The 14411-nt window shown below is 63.7% G+C and overlaps 1 protein-coding gene across 1 annotated transcript in view; it reads right to left on the bottom strand.

The window, feature by feature from the left end:
- The window catches only part of Prex1 (phosphatidylinositol-3,4,5-trisphosphate dependent Rac exchange factor 1), a 144661-nt gene that overhangs the window by 45463 nt on the left and 84787 nt on the right, over positions 1 to 14411 (bottom strand). Inside the window, exons 6-10 of the mRNA XM_047539776.1 lie at positions 13987 to 14148; positions 8782 to 8915; positions 3498 to 3616; positions 2583 to 2732; positions 736 to 883 (exon numbers count right to left, since the gene is read on the bottom strand). Of these exons, the coding sequence (XP_047395732.1) occupies positions 736 to 883; positions 2583 to 2732; positions 3498 to 3616; positions 8782 to 8915; positions 13987 to 14148 (713 nt within the window). The remainder of the gene's footprint in view (positions 1 to 735; positions 884 to 2582; positions 2733 to 3497; positions 3617 to 8781; positions 8916 to 13986; positions 14149 to 14411) is intronic.

The following is a 14411-nucleotide window of genomic DNA, read 5'->3' as shown; positions in this document are numbered from 1 at the left end:
GCTTGGCAGGAGGCAGGAAGGTTCTCTGACCAGAGGCCGGAAGCAGCCCCTCCCGGAGAGGAGCCTCCTTTCAGCCGGGATTAGGGATCAGTTGGTGGAGACCAGCCAGGGCCCTCCCCCTGCCTCCCGGCCCTGAGCCAGTCCAGGACTCCTGGGACCCCAACTCTCTCCTCTCCAGACACCCCAGGGAGAGCTGCTGACCCTGGAGCTGCAGCCCTAGGCCCCGCCACCCCTGGAGGCCGCCTGCTGTGTCCCCTGCTGTCTGACCCCAGATGGCCCTGGGCTCCTCCTACTCCAGGCTCAGGCTCCAAGGGACGAGGACGCTGGTCTGGACCCCTCCCCTGTCCCACCTCCTCTTCACCTGGCGGCTGGGCCCCTCCGCCTCCTTCCTCCTTCACAGGCGGTCAGTTGGAGTCCACTCGGCCTGCGGCTGTGCTAATGACCTCCCCCCAGGGCTCCCACTTCTCCCAGTCCAGACTTCACATCCAGCCCCCCGCCCACCCCTCCTAGGAGCCCGCCCGCCGTCCACCTCTGCTCGCTCCCCAGGGCGCCAGGCGGACAGGGGACGAGCCGCGGAGGCACGGGCAGCTCTGGCTTCAGCCCAGCCCCGCGCCTGCCGGCTGTGATGTCACAGGCGTCACAGGACTGGGGGTCCTGCGGTGGCTCTGCCCAGGAGGGCTCCGGGGAGGGGCAGGGCGGGCGTGGAGGCCTGGCCCCGGGCGCCGGCGCACTCACTTGCCCAGGAAGCACTTGGGCACGGTGCTCAGCTTGCGGCGACGATCCTTGATCAGGTTCACCTTCTTGCTCATCATCAGGTGGTACAGCTTCTCCCCTTTCTCCGCGATCATGACGTAGGCGTCGCGCTCCATGCCCAGCTTCAGGCCTGCATGGGGACACCACTGCACTGGGACGAGAGGGCACCAACCCAGGGGCCCAGGGGAGTCGCCACGGCTCCCAAACCGCGCCACCTGCCCCACCATGGCCACCCCAGGGCAGCTACGAGCACTTCCTGTCCATCACCCATGGCTCCAGACACCTGCCGTGGACTCCTCAAAACACCGCTCTACACGGGAAGGTGGAGGCCCAGAGAGGTCGAGCCCTGCTGGAACGCGGTCCAGCCTTCGCCCCAGCCCAGCTCCAGAGCCACGCCCACCCCAGGGCGCGGCTCCACCTGCACAGGTCAGCAGAGAACCCACCACCCTCTTCACTGCAGCCTGGCTGGAAGACGGCTCTTCCTCCTGACAGACGCGCGGGACCCGGGCCTTCACCTGGGCCCACGTTTTCTATGTGGACCCGTCCACCTTGACAACATGGCCAACGCCTTTACAGTGCGATGCCATGCCACGCGGCCCTCAGGAGAACCTGCGGTAATGTGCCGTGGCCATCCCCACGTCACAGCTGAGGCCCAGAGAGGTCAGCTTCTCAGTCCACATGGCCCAACTCGAAATGGTGGACCGGAATTTTGATCCAGGAAGTGGACACGGATCTGGGATCCTGACCACAGCACGCCCCACCCTAGGTGCCCAGTCCAAGGTCAGGGTTTAAACAACACCCAAATCTGATGACAAGGGCCCCTCGGACCACACCCGACCTGGGTTCACAGCCACCCAGGGCTGACCACAGCTCTGGATTCCAACCACAAAGATACCGATCGGCCCCACCCTGCCGGGCCAGGCGGCTGAACCCCACCCCAGTCCTGACCACACACCCACCCGGGTCAGTTTCAGGGCTCACAACCTTGCCCACCAAGGGGCCAAGTTCAGTGGTTCTGGAAATACCTCCCAGAGACCCAGGGTCTGCTCCTCCAGAAGAGGCACCCTCAGCGAGGCCACCCTGGGCACACACTCCCGAGAGGTGGCGGTGACCGACATCCGACCAGGGGGCAGGGAGCCTGGAACTGAGGGTCTTCCTTGCCCCTCAGCTGAATTTGGGGCACAGGAATGCAGGGTCAGGGATGGGCCTGGAGTCAGACTGTGCTCCGGGGCGAGCGGAGAGCCCGCTGACTGCTCCCCGGGGGCCCAGGGAAGAGCAGTCGGGGCAGAAGACAGTTGGTGACGAGTTCTGCGCGGGGCAGGAGTGAGCCGTCTACCACACGGCCAGGCCACGTGGACAGGAGGCGACCGACACCCCCTTCCTGCTTGGCACACCTGGCAGTCGGGGGTTTTCAGGACCCCGCGTCAGAGTTCCAAGGTCCTCAAGTGCAAGGTCCCGTGCAGCAGGGTCACAGCCCTGCCTCAGATGAGGACACTGGGGCCTGCAAAGCTGAGGCCACTCGCCGGACACACCGGGCCCCTTCCCCGGCCCTCAGCGCCCCCAGTTCAGAACCCAGCCCGCCCGCCCGTCAGAGCCAGCCCCGGCTCCATCTGCAACCTGCTGGGGTATCTGTGCCCAGAGGGTTCCTGGTCAGTCTCCAGGGGAAGCAGGCATCCGGGGCATGGCAAGCCCTCCTGCTGGCCTTGGCTCCAACCCTCCAGCCCCAGGGCACCCACGGGGCACTTCTGGCAAGGACCCAAGGCCCCTCCAAGGCACACCCTGGCCTGCAGCGCCCGGAGCCCCGGGGCCGCCGGGAGGCCCCGACTCACTCTCGCGCTGCTCCCGCTCGCGGATGATGGCGTCCAGCCACTTGCGCTTCTCCTCTGCTGTCTTGGCCATGCACACGAACCACTTGTTCTTGGCCGTGTTGTGGATCTTCCAGCCGTTGGTCACAGTGTAGCCGTTGCTGTGGTAATCAGCTGGCAGGGACGGGAGTGGAGGTGGGTGATGCGGACCCGACACCCCCTCCAGCCGGTGGCCCAGTGGGGACCCGCCCTTCCGCGCCAGCGTGGAGGGGCAGGGTTGGCAGCAGGGGCTGAACACCCAACCCTTGGAACGTCCCCTTTCCTGGCTGCTCTCTGGGGGGCAACCTACAAAGACCCCTCCCGGCTCCTCAAGGACGCGGGGCTTCAAGGCCCCTCCGGTGGGCACAAAGGCAGACACTCGTCTGGAGCCCAGGAGGGCCTCCCAGCCTCTCCCTCGGCCACTGGGGCACCGGGGTTACCAAGCCCTCCGTGCAGCCGAGGGCAGGGACCCCAAGGTGAACTGGGACATTCCTGCAGTGGACACCAGCCAAGGAAGGCAGCGCATGCCAAGAGCCAGGGCCGGGGCGGGCAGTGACAGGACCCCCTGGAATCCATGAGTAGAAGCCACACCAACCACTTAAACGCACATAGCCACCCACGTGGGGTTCAAAACCGCAGACATTTTAACTAAAACGTGCAGTAAAGAGTACGCGGCAGATAACAGCCAGGAAGTGGTCATCACAAAACTCAGACAGCGGCTTCGCCTGGGGAGGCGGCGCCATGCAGGGGACCGGAGGCGCTGCCCGCTCTGGGGACCGTGTGCCCTGGGTGCTCCCTTCGGTACCCACGCTCCAGACACCCTTCTGGAGGTAGGTCATGTGCTGCAGGAGAGGCAAACGCTTAAGCGCCGCAGGGACGCGAGGGGCGGGCCTGGCCTACCTGTGCCGTCTTCCACGTTCTCCACCTCCATGACCTCGGTGTTGATTCGGCCCCTGAAGATGTACAGGGAGCCGTTGATGGATTTGGTCCTCTTGGTGGACTTCTTGCTCCCAGTGACCCTGAAAGACATGGGAAGTCAGCGTCCCCTGAGGAAGAAAGCAACACGGAGGGACGCCAGGGACAGGGGCAGCATCGGGCTGGGCCAGTGTGGACGGTGGGCTGGCGCGCAGGCGGTCGGCCACCCACTTCTCTCCCAGTCCCGGACCTCTCATCTGAAAGGCAGGCTCAGAGCCTGGCTGACCCCCAGAGCCACCAGCCAGCCACTAGGAGGTGTCAGGGGAGGCCAACGAGAAGGGACAGAAACCCATTCCTGACTAGCAGGGGGGAAGCGGCCACAGAGTTCCTAACAAGCACTTCCTGAAACAAGACCAGATGGAGGAGAGCTTGGAGTGGGCCATGGTCCACCACCCCCACCACCCACTCACCCACCCACCCAGCCTACCCACCCTTCCACCCACCAACCTATCCACGTGCCAGTGCATTTAAATCTATCTACCCACCAGTCCACCCATCTATCCCACCTACCCATCCATCCATCCACCCACCAATCTTACCAACCCACCATCCACCCACCAGTCCACCCACCCACCCACCCAGCTTACCCACCCTTCCATCCACCAACCTATCCACATGCCAGTGCATTTAAATCTATCTACCTACCAGTCCACCCATCTATCCCACCTACCCATCCATCCATCCATCCACCCACCAATCTTACTAACCCACCATCCACCCACCATCCACCCACCAGTCCACCCACCCACCCACCCAGCTTACCCACCCTTCCATCCACCAACCTATCCACATGCCAGTGCATTTAAGTCTATCTACCTACCAGTCCACCCATCTATCCCACCTACCCATTCATCCATCCACCCACCATCCACCCACCCACCATCTACCCACCAGTCCACCCACCCACCCACCCAGCTTACCCACCCTTTCATCTACCAATCTGTCCACAGGCCAGTCCATTTAAATCTACCTACTGGTCCACCCATCTACCCACCCACCATCTACCCACCAGTCCACCCACCAACCCAGCACTCATTCATTCACTCGGGTGAATTCCGCTCACCAGCTCAATCACTGCTATGATCTGCTGGTGTCCCTCCAAATTCACACGCGGAGCCCCGAGCCCTGAGCCCGGATGCTGTGGTATTAGGAGGGGGCCTTCGGGTGATGTTTAGGATGGGGCCGCGCCCTCATGAATGGATCAGTGACTCTGTAAAAGAGGCCTGTCCCTTTGTAGGACAGCGGCCTTGTCCCTTCCACCCTGTGAGGCACAAGAAGGCACGGCTGGGTAGCAGACAGCAAGCCCTGGCCAGGCACAAAGCTGGGGCTCCACCCGAGCCTCCCCCAGCCCTGGACCCCCTCACTGCTTCTCTGGGTGCGTTCCCCATCGGCTGAGCACTCACACACACAAGCCCGCCCTCGAGTCCTGACCAGACAAGGCTGGAGACAGAAGCAAACTCACACTGCTGTGCAGAGGGGTGAGTGAGGGCAGGCTGGCCCAGGGGGACCAGAGCCTGGCTGGGGCTCCAGCGGGGTTTCCTCTCCTGCTCAGACTCAGACACCAGAGCTCCTGCTGGGTCAGGAAAGCCATGGGCTCCCCTCCGTCCTCAGCACGCCAGCTGCAGGCCTGCATCCTGCCAGCCCGAGGCTCAGCTCATCCTGGGACAGCTTCCCACACACCCAGGGACACCCTGCCTCTCCCCCAGAGCACCTGTGGCAGGTCCCTCTGTGGGGACAGCAAGGCCTGAGGAGGGAAGGGGTGGGTCAGGAGCCCGAGGAGGAGGAGCCTTCCCTGCACACGTGGGGCGTGCGCAGTATGCGCACCCAGGAGAAGAGAGGCGCTGACCCCCCAACCACCAGGGCACGGGCCGGGCCCCCCCAGGCACATGTGCACCCTGGGCACATCCTGCTCACCAGCCCTGAGGAGGGAGGACCCACTGAAAAACGCATGAGCAGTAGCCACGCGTGGCCAAGGCTGGTGGCGGGCCAGCATCAGCCTCCGTGCTCTGGACCAGGACGTGCTCAGCAGGCAGCTGGGGTGGGGGCCACTCAGTTCTGGGCCTCAGTTCCCCCTACACAACTCACAGGGGGGACTTGGGTTTTTTTGATCGTCTGTTTGTTTGTTTTTTGGTGCTGGGGATTGAACTCTGGGCGCTTGACCTCTGAGCCACATCCCAGCCCTACTTTGTGTTTCATTTAGAGACAGGGTCTCACTGAGTGGCTCAGTGACTCCCTGTTGTTGAGGCTGGCTTGGAACTCTCGATTCTCCTGCCTCAGCTTCATGAACCCCTGGGATGGGCCACCGTGCCCAGCAGCAGGGTGGACTTTAAAGTGCTCCTGTCCATTTATGACACCCAAGGAGCTCTGCTTCTGGATGAGATCAGAGCACTGTGTCAGAGACCTCCCGGCCCATGTCCCAGACAGGCCGCGCCCTGGAACCCCAGCAGGGCCAAAGTCAGCAGGCACTGGCTGCGTCGGTGGCCACTCCAGTGGGGCCGGGACTCCACTCACCATGGCCCAGTCCCTAGGCCTCCAGGCTCAGCTCTGGCTCTCAATCCACAGGCAGGCCGGTGGCCTGCTGCCAGGCCCTCAGCAGAGAGGTGCGCACCTTCCTCCAACCTCACAGACAGGTGCGCACCGTCCCTCCACCCTCAGCGGCCAGCTGTGCACCGTCCCTCCACCCTCAGCGGCCAGGTGCGCACCGTCCCTCCACCCTCAGCAGCCAGCTGTGCACCGTCCCTCCACCCTCAGCGGCCAGCTGTGCACCGTCCCTCCACCCTCAGCGGCCAGCTGTGCACTGTCCCTCCACCCTCAGCGGCCAGCTGTGCACCGTCCCTCCAACCATCCCTGCTCCCCTCAGGACCAAGGCAGGGCCTGGCCTGAAAGGAGCTCCCGCAGCCCAGGGGGGCCTGAGCCCACACAGAGGCCACTAGACCAGCAGCCACCCTCACAGCAGGAGGAAGACTGGCCACACCAGGGAGGCCAGAGGCTGAGTGAGTTCAGCCACAAGTTGGGACCAGGTCCCAAAGGCCCTAAGGGACAGTCCCAAACCCCAATGTTCCGGGAAAAGTGCCTGCTTCCGACAGCCCAGGGGGTGGTGACAGGACGGGCTGGGGAAGGACAGCCTTGCAACCAGGAAGCGAGGACTCGGTGGCCCCAGGGAAAGCAGGAGGTGTGAGGGAGGTAGCTGGCGGGGCGGAGGGGGACGGGAGGACTCGAGAGGGTGAGAGAAAGACCCTGAGGAGCAAGAGGAAGACCCTAAGGCGCGGGCGGGAAGAACAGAGCAAACGAGGCAGGCAGACCCGGGGCAGCCCTGGGAGACCGCGGAGCGAGGAGACCCAGGCCTCCTGGCCCCAGAGCACCGAGGAAGGGCGAGCGTCCCGCGCCGTGGCCTCCTGCCTCAGGGCTGCACTCACAGGACCACTGAGCAAGACCCCAAAGAGGCTGCAGGGCCGGCGTGACAGTGAGTCCAGCCCTGCGCACTTTCTATGCACCAGGCTGGGCACATCTGATCATGCGCCCTGCTTCACAGATGAGGACGCAGACAGCGAGAGGCAAAGCCGGGGCTGGAAACCCCCTGGGCGAGGAAGGACCCGGCGAGGAGCCTCGCTCTGAGCCAGCTGACGTCCCCTCCGCAGAAGAGAAAACGGAGGCTCAGGCAGGCCCACAGGGACAGCAGGAAGCATGCCCGCGGCCAGGTCTCTCACAGCAGCCTTAGGCGTCAGAAGAAACAGAAAGTGACCAGGTCAGTACCCGAGGGCAAGCCGGAGGCAGAGCTGAAGGGGACCAGGGTCTGCACCAGCCTACACCCCAGCCTCTGCTAGCCAAGAAGGAAGTCCCTGGGAAGTCACTTCCCCCTGGAAGACAAAGGAGCAGGGAAGAGAATCTGGAAAGGCCACACTGGTCACTGAGACCACCCTCTCCACACTGAGCAGGAAACAGAAACGCAGGACGTCCGCAGGGTCACATGTGACCCCAGCGGCTCAGGAGGCTGAGGTAGGAGGACTGCAAATCTGAGCCTAGCTTGAACACTTAGCAAGATCCTGTCTCAACATGAAAAATGAAAAGGGTGGGCGAGCAGCTCAGCAGTAGAGCACCCTGGGTTCAATCCCTGGCACCAGAAAGAAGAGGAGCACAGAGAGGCAGAAATCTCCGTCCACCAACCCCACGGCGACTCAGCCACCCATTCGCGCACCCGTCCCTCCCATCCACCCTCTCTCCATTCATGGTCCGTGTCCCACCCACCAGCCTCCCCTACCTTTCCAGAGTCCAGCTACTCCCCCACCCAGCAACCACCCACCCGTCCGTCAGCTCGCCGCTACCCAGCCATCTGGCCTCCGACCTCCAGACCTCCAGACCTCCATCTGTAGCCGCCACTCACCCGCCCGCTCACCTAGCAGCCACACGCTGGGGCGCCAGCCCCCGAGTCTAGAGGCACCTCTGCAGGTCCCCTTCCACCTCTCCACTGCCACAACCATGTCTCCCGTCCCCTCCCCAGAGCCACCTCCCAGACCTCCAGCCACCCGGCCACACCCACACGCCATTCACACTGCCACTCAAACACTGTGGCCGCGTCCCCTCACACCTGGGCTCTAGGAAGACCAGGAAGCTCCAGGGACGAGGCAAAGGTGATGAAGACCCTGTTCTTTCCCTCCTGAAGCTCAGCAGGAAAGAGCTCCGTCCCCTGGGACCCTCGACCTTTGATCTTAGAATCACAGGACGCTGGTGTCACCTGCAGCTTCATGACCATCGAGAGCCACACTGCCTGACAAGTGTTCATTCGTGAGCCACGTGGAGCTACTGAGCACTCACCACGCGGCCACACACACCAGTAGTGCTGAGGGTGACCCACAGTCCAGGTTTCCAAACTGATTATTGTTACACACACACACACACACACACACACATACATACAGTTTCAATTGAATGTAACAATTGTAGCTACATTAGGTTAAATAAAATACACTGTTTAAATTCATTTTGCCTGTTTCTAAGTTTCTTAAATCTGGCTCCTGGAGAATTTATAATAGCATGTATGGCTCTCACTACATGTGGATTAGAACAAACCCCTCAAGTACTGGAAGAAAAGGGAGGCCCAGAGAGGGAAGCAACAAGCCCAAGACACCCCCCAGGGGAAGCAGCGGGTCAGCCCCGCCCCGCCTCCTGGCCCACAGAGGCAGCCAAGGCGCCAGCCTCCCCAGCAAGTCACCTGGATTTCCGCTTGCAGTAGACCAGGAGGTTGTCGAACAGGAAGAAGGCCCTCTCCTGGATGTTGCCCGCTGAGATTTTCAGCAAAGTCCCCTGCAGGAGGAGCTGGGTGCAGATGTCCGTGAGGTTGGAGCCCTGGGACAGGAGGGAGGGGCCAAGGATGAGCAGGCCAATCCGGAGAGCAGCCGGCACAGCTCTCCCCTTCCCATCCCCCTCGGCACCCCAAAAGAGCCTGATGCACCCCACAGGCAACTCTGTCAGCAGAACCAGCACCCTCGGGCAGGAGGCTCCTGCCTGCAGAGAGCACAAGCCGCAGGGGCCCAGGAGACTGAGCAGGGGCCAGCCAGGAGCTGAGGCCTCTCCAGCTCAGCTCGCTGGCTCAGCTGGTGGTGCTGGGCCTGGGCTCCAGCCTACTCGCACCTCGTCACCTCTCCCCCCAGGAATGCCCCCTGCACAGGCACTGGCCGCTGTCTGCCCAGCACGCACTACCACCCGGGTACACAGTAGGTGCTCAATAAGTGGGTGCAGAGCAGATGATGAACGCAGTGTGGACACCATCAGCCCAGTGTGGTGCGGGCAGTCGCTCCAGCACAGCTGTGTGGGGACGGGAGGGACAGTGCACCCTGCCCAGCCCTCCTGCCTGGTGATGAGAGACCTCAGACACGGAGGGTGTGTGAAGCTTCCTGCCCGCCGGGCAGACCCAGGGTGGCATGGCTGGGAAGGGTCAAGGAGGAGCGAGCTGGCCTCGGGGGACGGCTGGGGCAGGCTGAGGGAGGACGGATGGGAGGACGCTGCTGGGAGGAGTCCTCAGAGCCGGGGACCACAGGGGCCTGCGTGGAGCCCAGAGAAGAGAGGCCAAAGCAGAGGCCAGAGGCCAGAGAGGCCACATGCTGCGCGAGGAAGCTGGAAGGAGGCCCGTGGACGCGGGCCAGCTGCGGCTCCCGGATCCACACCCTGCTTCTGCCATCTTGGGGTGGGGTTTCAGCTGCACTTGGGTGCCGGCCGCAGCCTCCCTGCCCCAGGCACGGTCACGTGACAGAGGTAAGGCCATCTGCCCGCCAGCCTCGCCACCTGAAGACGCCTGCCTCCCTCGCTGCCTCCTTTCTAAGGCGGGCAGGCAGCCTTTGCAGTGGAGGAGCACCGTGGCAGGCAGGCTGGGTGACCCGTCCACCTGGAGGACAGCGGAGCCCGACATGTAGGCCCAACAGATTCCTCAAGGGGAAGAACAAGGTGACGCCATGCTCTCCCTGCTGGAAATGAGCTTGGGAAAGGGGCGGGGGTCACTCACAAGATCTCCCTCCACAAACACCAGACCAGGAACGAGGAGCAGCTCACATGCCAGGGAGACCTGCTGACTGGCCTGAGACCAGTCAGGGGCCTGGCTTCACCAATGCCGGCCGTGAGTTCCCACCGCAGGTTCCCACCGCGGCGGGGGTCCCTGGGTCCCTGGTCCAGCCACGGGGGGCAAACCCGCTCACCAGTGCAGCCAGAAGCCCACTGGGTCCTGGGAACCACTGGTCAGTGGGCCAGGCTGTGCTCCAGACGGGCCAGCAGGCTCCTGGCCCGGGGGCCACGTGGGCCTGGACGCACACACACTGCAGCCAGGTGTCTGTTTTCCTGAGCTTTTTGTTTCTTTTTTTTTTTTTTAAATCTCTTTGCATTTCTGGGGATTGAACCCAAGGGCACTTTACCCCTGATTCATATCCACAGCCCTTCTAATTTTTTATTTCAAGACACCAAGTTGCCCGGGCTGGCCTTGAACTTGCCATCCTCCTGCCTCAGCCTCCAGGTCACGGGGATCACAGGGACGCCTCACTGCACCCAGCTTGCAGGCTGATCTCTGACGGACACCGGCAAGGCCAGGAGCCTGCGGCGCCCCACTCGGCTGCCACGGAGGGCACTGGGACCCCATCCTCACAAACAGTGGCTCCCTGGGTGTCGAGGCTCTACCAACCGCCCGTGGCCAGTGCAGGACAGATGGCAGCCTCCTCCTCTTCCGGCCCCACCTCACTCGTGCCTGCTGGGTCCCTTCCAGGCTCCAGAGGACCTGGTACCTGGCCCAATCGCAGATCCCCAGGGTCATGCAGCCCTGGACCTGACCCTGTGGCCATGGCCGTTCAGGGGGCCTGGGAGAGAAGAACACTGGGCTCGGGAAGCTGCCCCTCGGCGTGGCCAAGCACATCAGCAAAGTGCATCCAAAATGCCTGGACACTCCTGGGCGGGGGACCCCTCTGCACCAGCCCTGCAATCTCCCTGTGGTCCCAAGGGTCAGACAGACAGGCGGAGGCCAAGCACCAAGAGGCCCACCAGCCAGGGCAGCCCGTCAGGAGGCCTCCCCCCAGACACACAGCTCCAGGCACGCTGCAGCGGCCACGCTGAGAGGTGACCAAGCCAACACTAAAGGCCAATGTGCAGGTCGGCGTGGCTCAGTGGAGAGGAAGCGGACAGGAGCGGCTGTCCTCGCGCCCTTCCCTGACCACATCCCCGCGAGCGGGCCAGCAAGGCGGGCGCCTGCTTCCTCTTACTGAGAACACACGTGCCTTTCATGACCATGACCCTCCTGCGAAGCTCCCTCCCGGGGCTTGCGTCTGGAGGTCCCTCTGCAGGGGTGGACCAAGGGGGGCGGGCAGTAGCTCCAGGCGAAGCCGCAGGAGGCTGCTACCCAGGAAGAGGGAGCCCAGTGCACTGGCCACCCGTGAGGGGGGCTCGCCACTGTCCAGGCCTTCCTGTGCGGGGGGCCTGCCGCCCCCGAGGCAGCCTAAGTCCACCAGCCGGACGGGTCTGTGGACTGTGGCATCTGGTCTTAACTAAGCCATTCTCTCCACAATAAAGGGCAGCGGCCGAGGCAGGGAGGGGGACAAAGCAACAGGGACGGAGACGCGACCAACGGCGGCCGCCAGCCCACACACACTGAAGGAAGGTGGCCAGGAGGGGACCCCGTGCTCCTGCCAGCCAGATTCCAGGGGAGCCCACATCTGATCAGAGCAGCAAGAGGAGACAGAAGACCAGCAGGCCTCAGGGGGCGGCAGCAGGAACTCGCGACCTCCGCCGCCCGCCGTGGACCACGGCCACGCCAGGCTGTCCCCAGACGGGGCAGCAGTGCCAGCGCAACCACAGCCAGCAGCTTCGCAGCCAGCGCGACCCGTCACGTGCACGACCTCCGTGAGGATCAGACTGGGCAGGAAGCCTTCCTGCCTCACAGGAGCCACCCCCATCTCCCAAGAGCACCCAGCTTCCCACCTCGGTCCACCTGCAAAGGGACACCCAGAGGTCACTTCAGAGAGACGCTGCCAGGAGGAGGCACCCAGGAGGAAGGAGGCCGGGGAGCAGGATGCCCCTGCTGAGCCCGGGCAGCCCGCAGGCTGCAGGGCTGGACCTCAGGACCAGGTCCCTAAACCTCAACCAGGACAATGACCACACCTTTCCTGTAGCAAGAGGTGCATGCAGTAGGAGCTCAGTAATGGACCAATACTCACTGGAGGTCGATGGCTTTCCTAAACTGCACCCAGAAACGGTGACATCAGGACAGCCACCGAGTCCCCAGATGATCGATTTTCAGGGGCAGGAAGGGTGCGAAGGCGGCCCTCGCCCATCTCCCCAGCGCCTACCAGAATGAGGCATCTGGAAACCCCTTCTGCTCTGGCAGCCCAGCAGCCTGCCCAACACTCCTCCGCTGGGCCCACCTGAGGCATTTCTTTTCCGGCTGAGTGCCAGGAGACGCTTGGTCTCCAGAAGGACCAGCACTTTCTGCTTCCTGACGGTAACGTAGGTGCTGCTCTTTTTACCTCGGCTGCCAGGACGCTCAAAGCCCAGACAGACAGAAGCTTAACGACTCCACTCTATTGGCTCTTGCAAGTGGCCAAGTGACCCACTCCTGGCCAATGAGAAAAAAGGAAAAAATGTTTTCTGGGGCTTTTTAAAAAGATGTTGTCCCACTGGGGTGAAGCACCGCCTCTGGCTGCCCAGCAGGCCCTTCTCTGGCTTTGGACACACAGGCCTTCGTGGAACCACCAGGGCAAGGCCAGGCCACTCTCCAAGCTCAGAGCCGGGACCCCGTGAGGCCAGGGGGAAAGTCCTCAGGAGACGTGTGCTCAGTGGACACCTGAGTTTCAGCAGGTTCCAGCTACAAGAAGCGAGCCGAGGGGGCACTGGGCTGGGAGGCCGGGACTCCCAGAGCCCAGCAGGGAGCACAGAGCCAGCCTGTCCTGGTCACACTCACAGGAACGCTGCCCGGGCACGTCTGGACACTCAGCAGGGCATCCTCAGTGGCCAGCTGCAAAGGTGCCTCACGCCTGCCTGCCAGGTGCCCACAGCGGCCACCACCCCAGGAAGGTGGGACCGGGGTCCTCCGCTAACGCCACCCCAGCCGCCAGGCAGGACCTCGGCTGCGTCAGGTCACACAAACGGCAGCAAGGGGGTCTCCACTCCCCCACCTTCCACACCCCAAGCCGGATCGGATCTTGGCCAAACCCCAAATCATACCCCAAACCCAGGCTGCAAGGGAGTCTGGGAAAGGCGCTCTTCCGGGGCGAGGGCAGGCCACGGGAAGTGCCAGGGCAGAACCGGCTCCTCCCTGGACACAGGCCCAGACCCCAGAGCGGTGCCAAGGCACATCCGGGATCCCCAGCTCGGAGGGAACGCTAATCCTCACACAGCGAGAGCCACCGAGGCCAGAAAGCCCCAGGGCCTCAGGCAGCGACCAGGCGGCCTCCCCGGAGCCCTTCCTCTGCAGCCTGACCCCCTCCAGCTGGGCCCGCTCCGGCTGCTCTGGTCACAGGTCCCCATTTCCTGCTCAGCCTCCTGGACACTCCTCACTGCCCGAGGAAGCGGTGGGCGCGAGGTCTTAGAGCCCCCACCCAGGAAGCACAGGCCAGCAGCCACACCAGCACGTGCAGCTGAAGACGGGCCCTGGAGTCTCCAGCGGGGGCGGCCAGCCGGAGCTCCGTCCTGGAGCGGATCCTGGCATCGGAAGCTCGCAGGCGCCACACGGCAGGCGGTAAGGGCGGGGGCACTAGCGAGTGGTGGGCGCCAAGGGAAACGAGAGGCGCAGCGCTGCTGCCATGGGACATGGGGACCCAGGCCACCCACTGTCCAAGGGGAACTTCTGAGACACGCGCAGGCCACGCTGGCCCCCAGCCCCAGGTGGCCCCGGTCGCGGCGCCTGCCCAGCCCCGTGGAGGCCAGGACCCCCGGCCGCCGCACGCACCTCCCAGCCCTCGATGTGGGACTGCAGCTGCTCCAGGGCCTCCAGCTTCTCCATCTGCCGCTTGGTCTCGTTGATGTTGGAGCAAACCGTCTTCATGGCCTGCAGGGCGCTCTGTACCGCCGGGTGGTCAGGGTGCTTGCCCGGGGTCCGCTTGGCCAGCTCCTGGGCAGGGGCAGAGGCAGGAGGGGAGACATTAGCGGGACCAGCGACACGCAGGCCGTGCGACCTGGGGTTGGGAAGGTCACTCACTCCTGCGGTCACAGTCCCCTGAGCTCCTCCACGGTAGGCGGAGAGCTAGGCAGAGGCCCTCACCTGGCGGCTTTTACATTCTGTAGCGGAGACGGGCCCAAACAAAGAAGAGGCACGTACACCACACGACGCCAAGCGGTGACAAGGCCAAGCAGCACGGGGGCAGGGAGAGGTCT

The sequence above is a fragment of the Sciurus carolinensis genome, chromosome 2, assembly GCF_902686445.1.
Source record: "Sciurus carolinensis chromosome 2, mSciCar1.2, whole genome shotgun sequence".
Taxonomy (NCBI): Eukaryota; Metazoa; Chordata; class Mammalia; order Rodentia; family Sciuridae; genus Sciurus; species Sciurus carolinensis.
The sequence above is the reverse complement of the archived record's forward strand: the minus strand, read 5'-3'. Positions and strand labels throughout refer to the sequence as shown.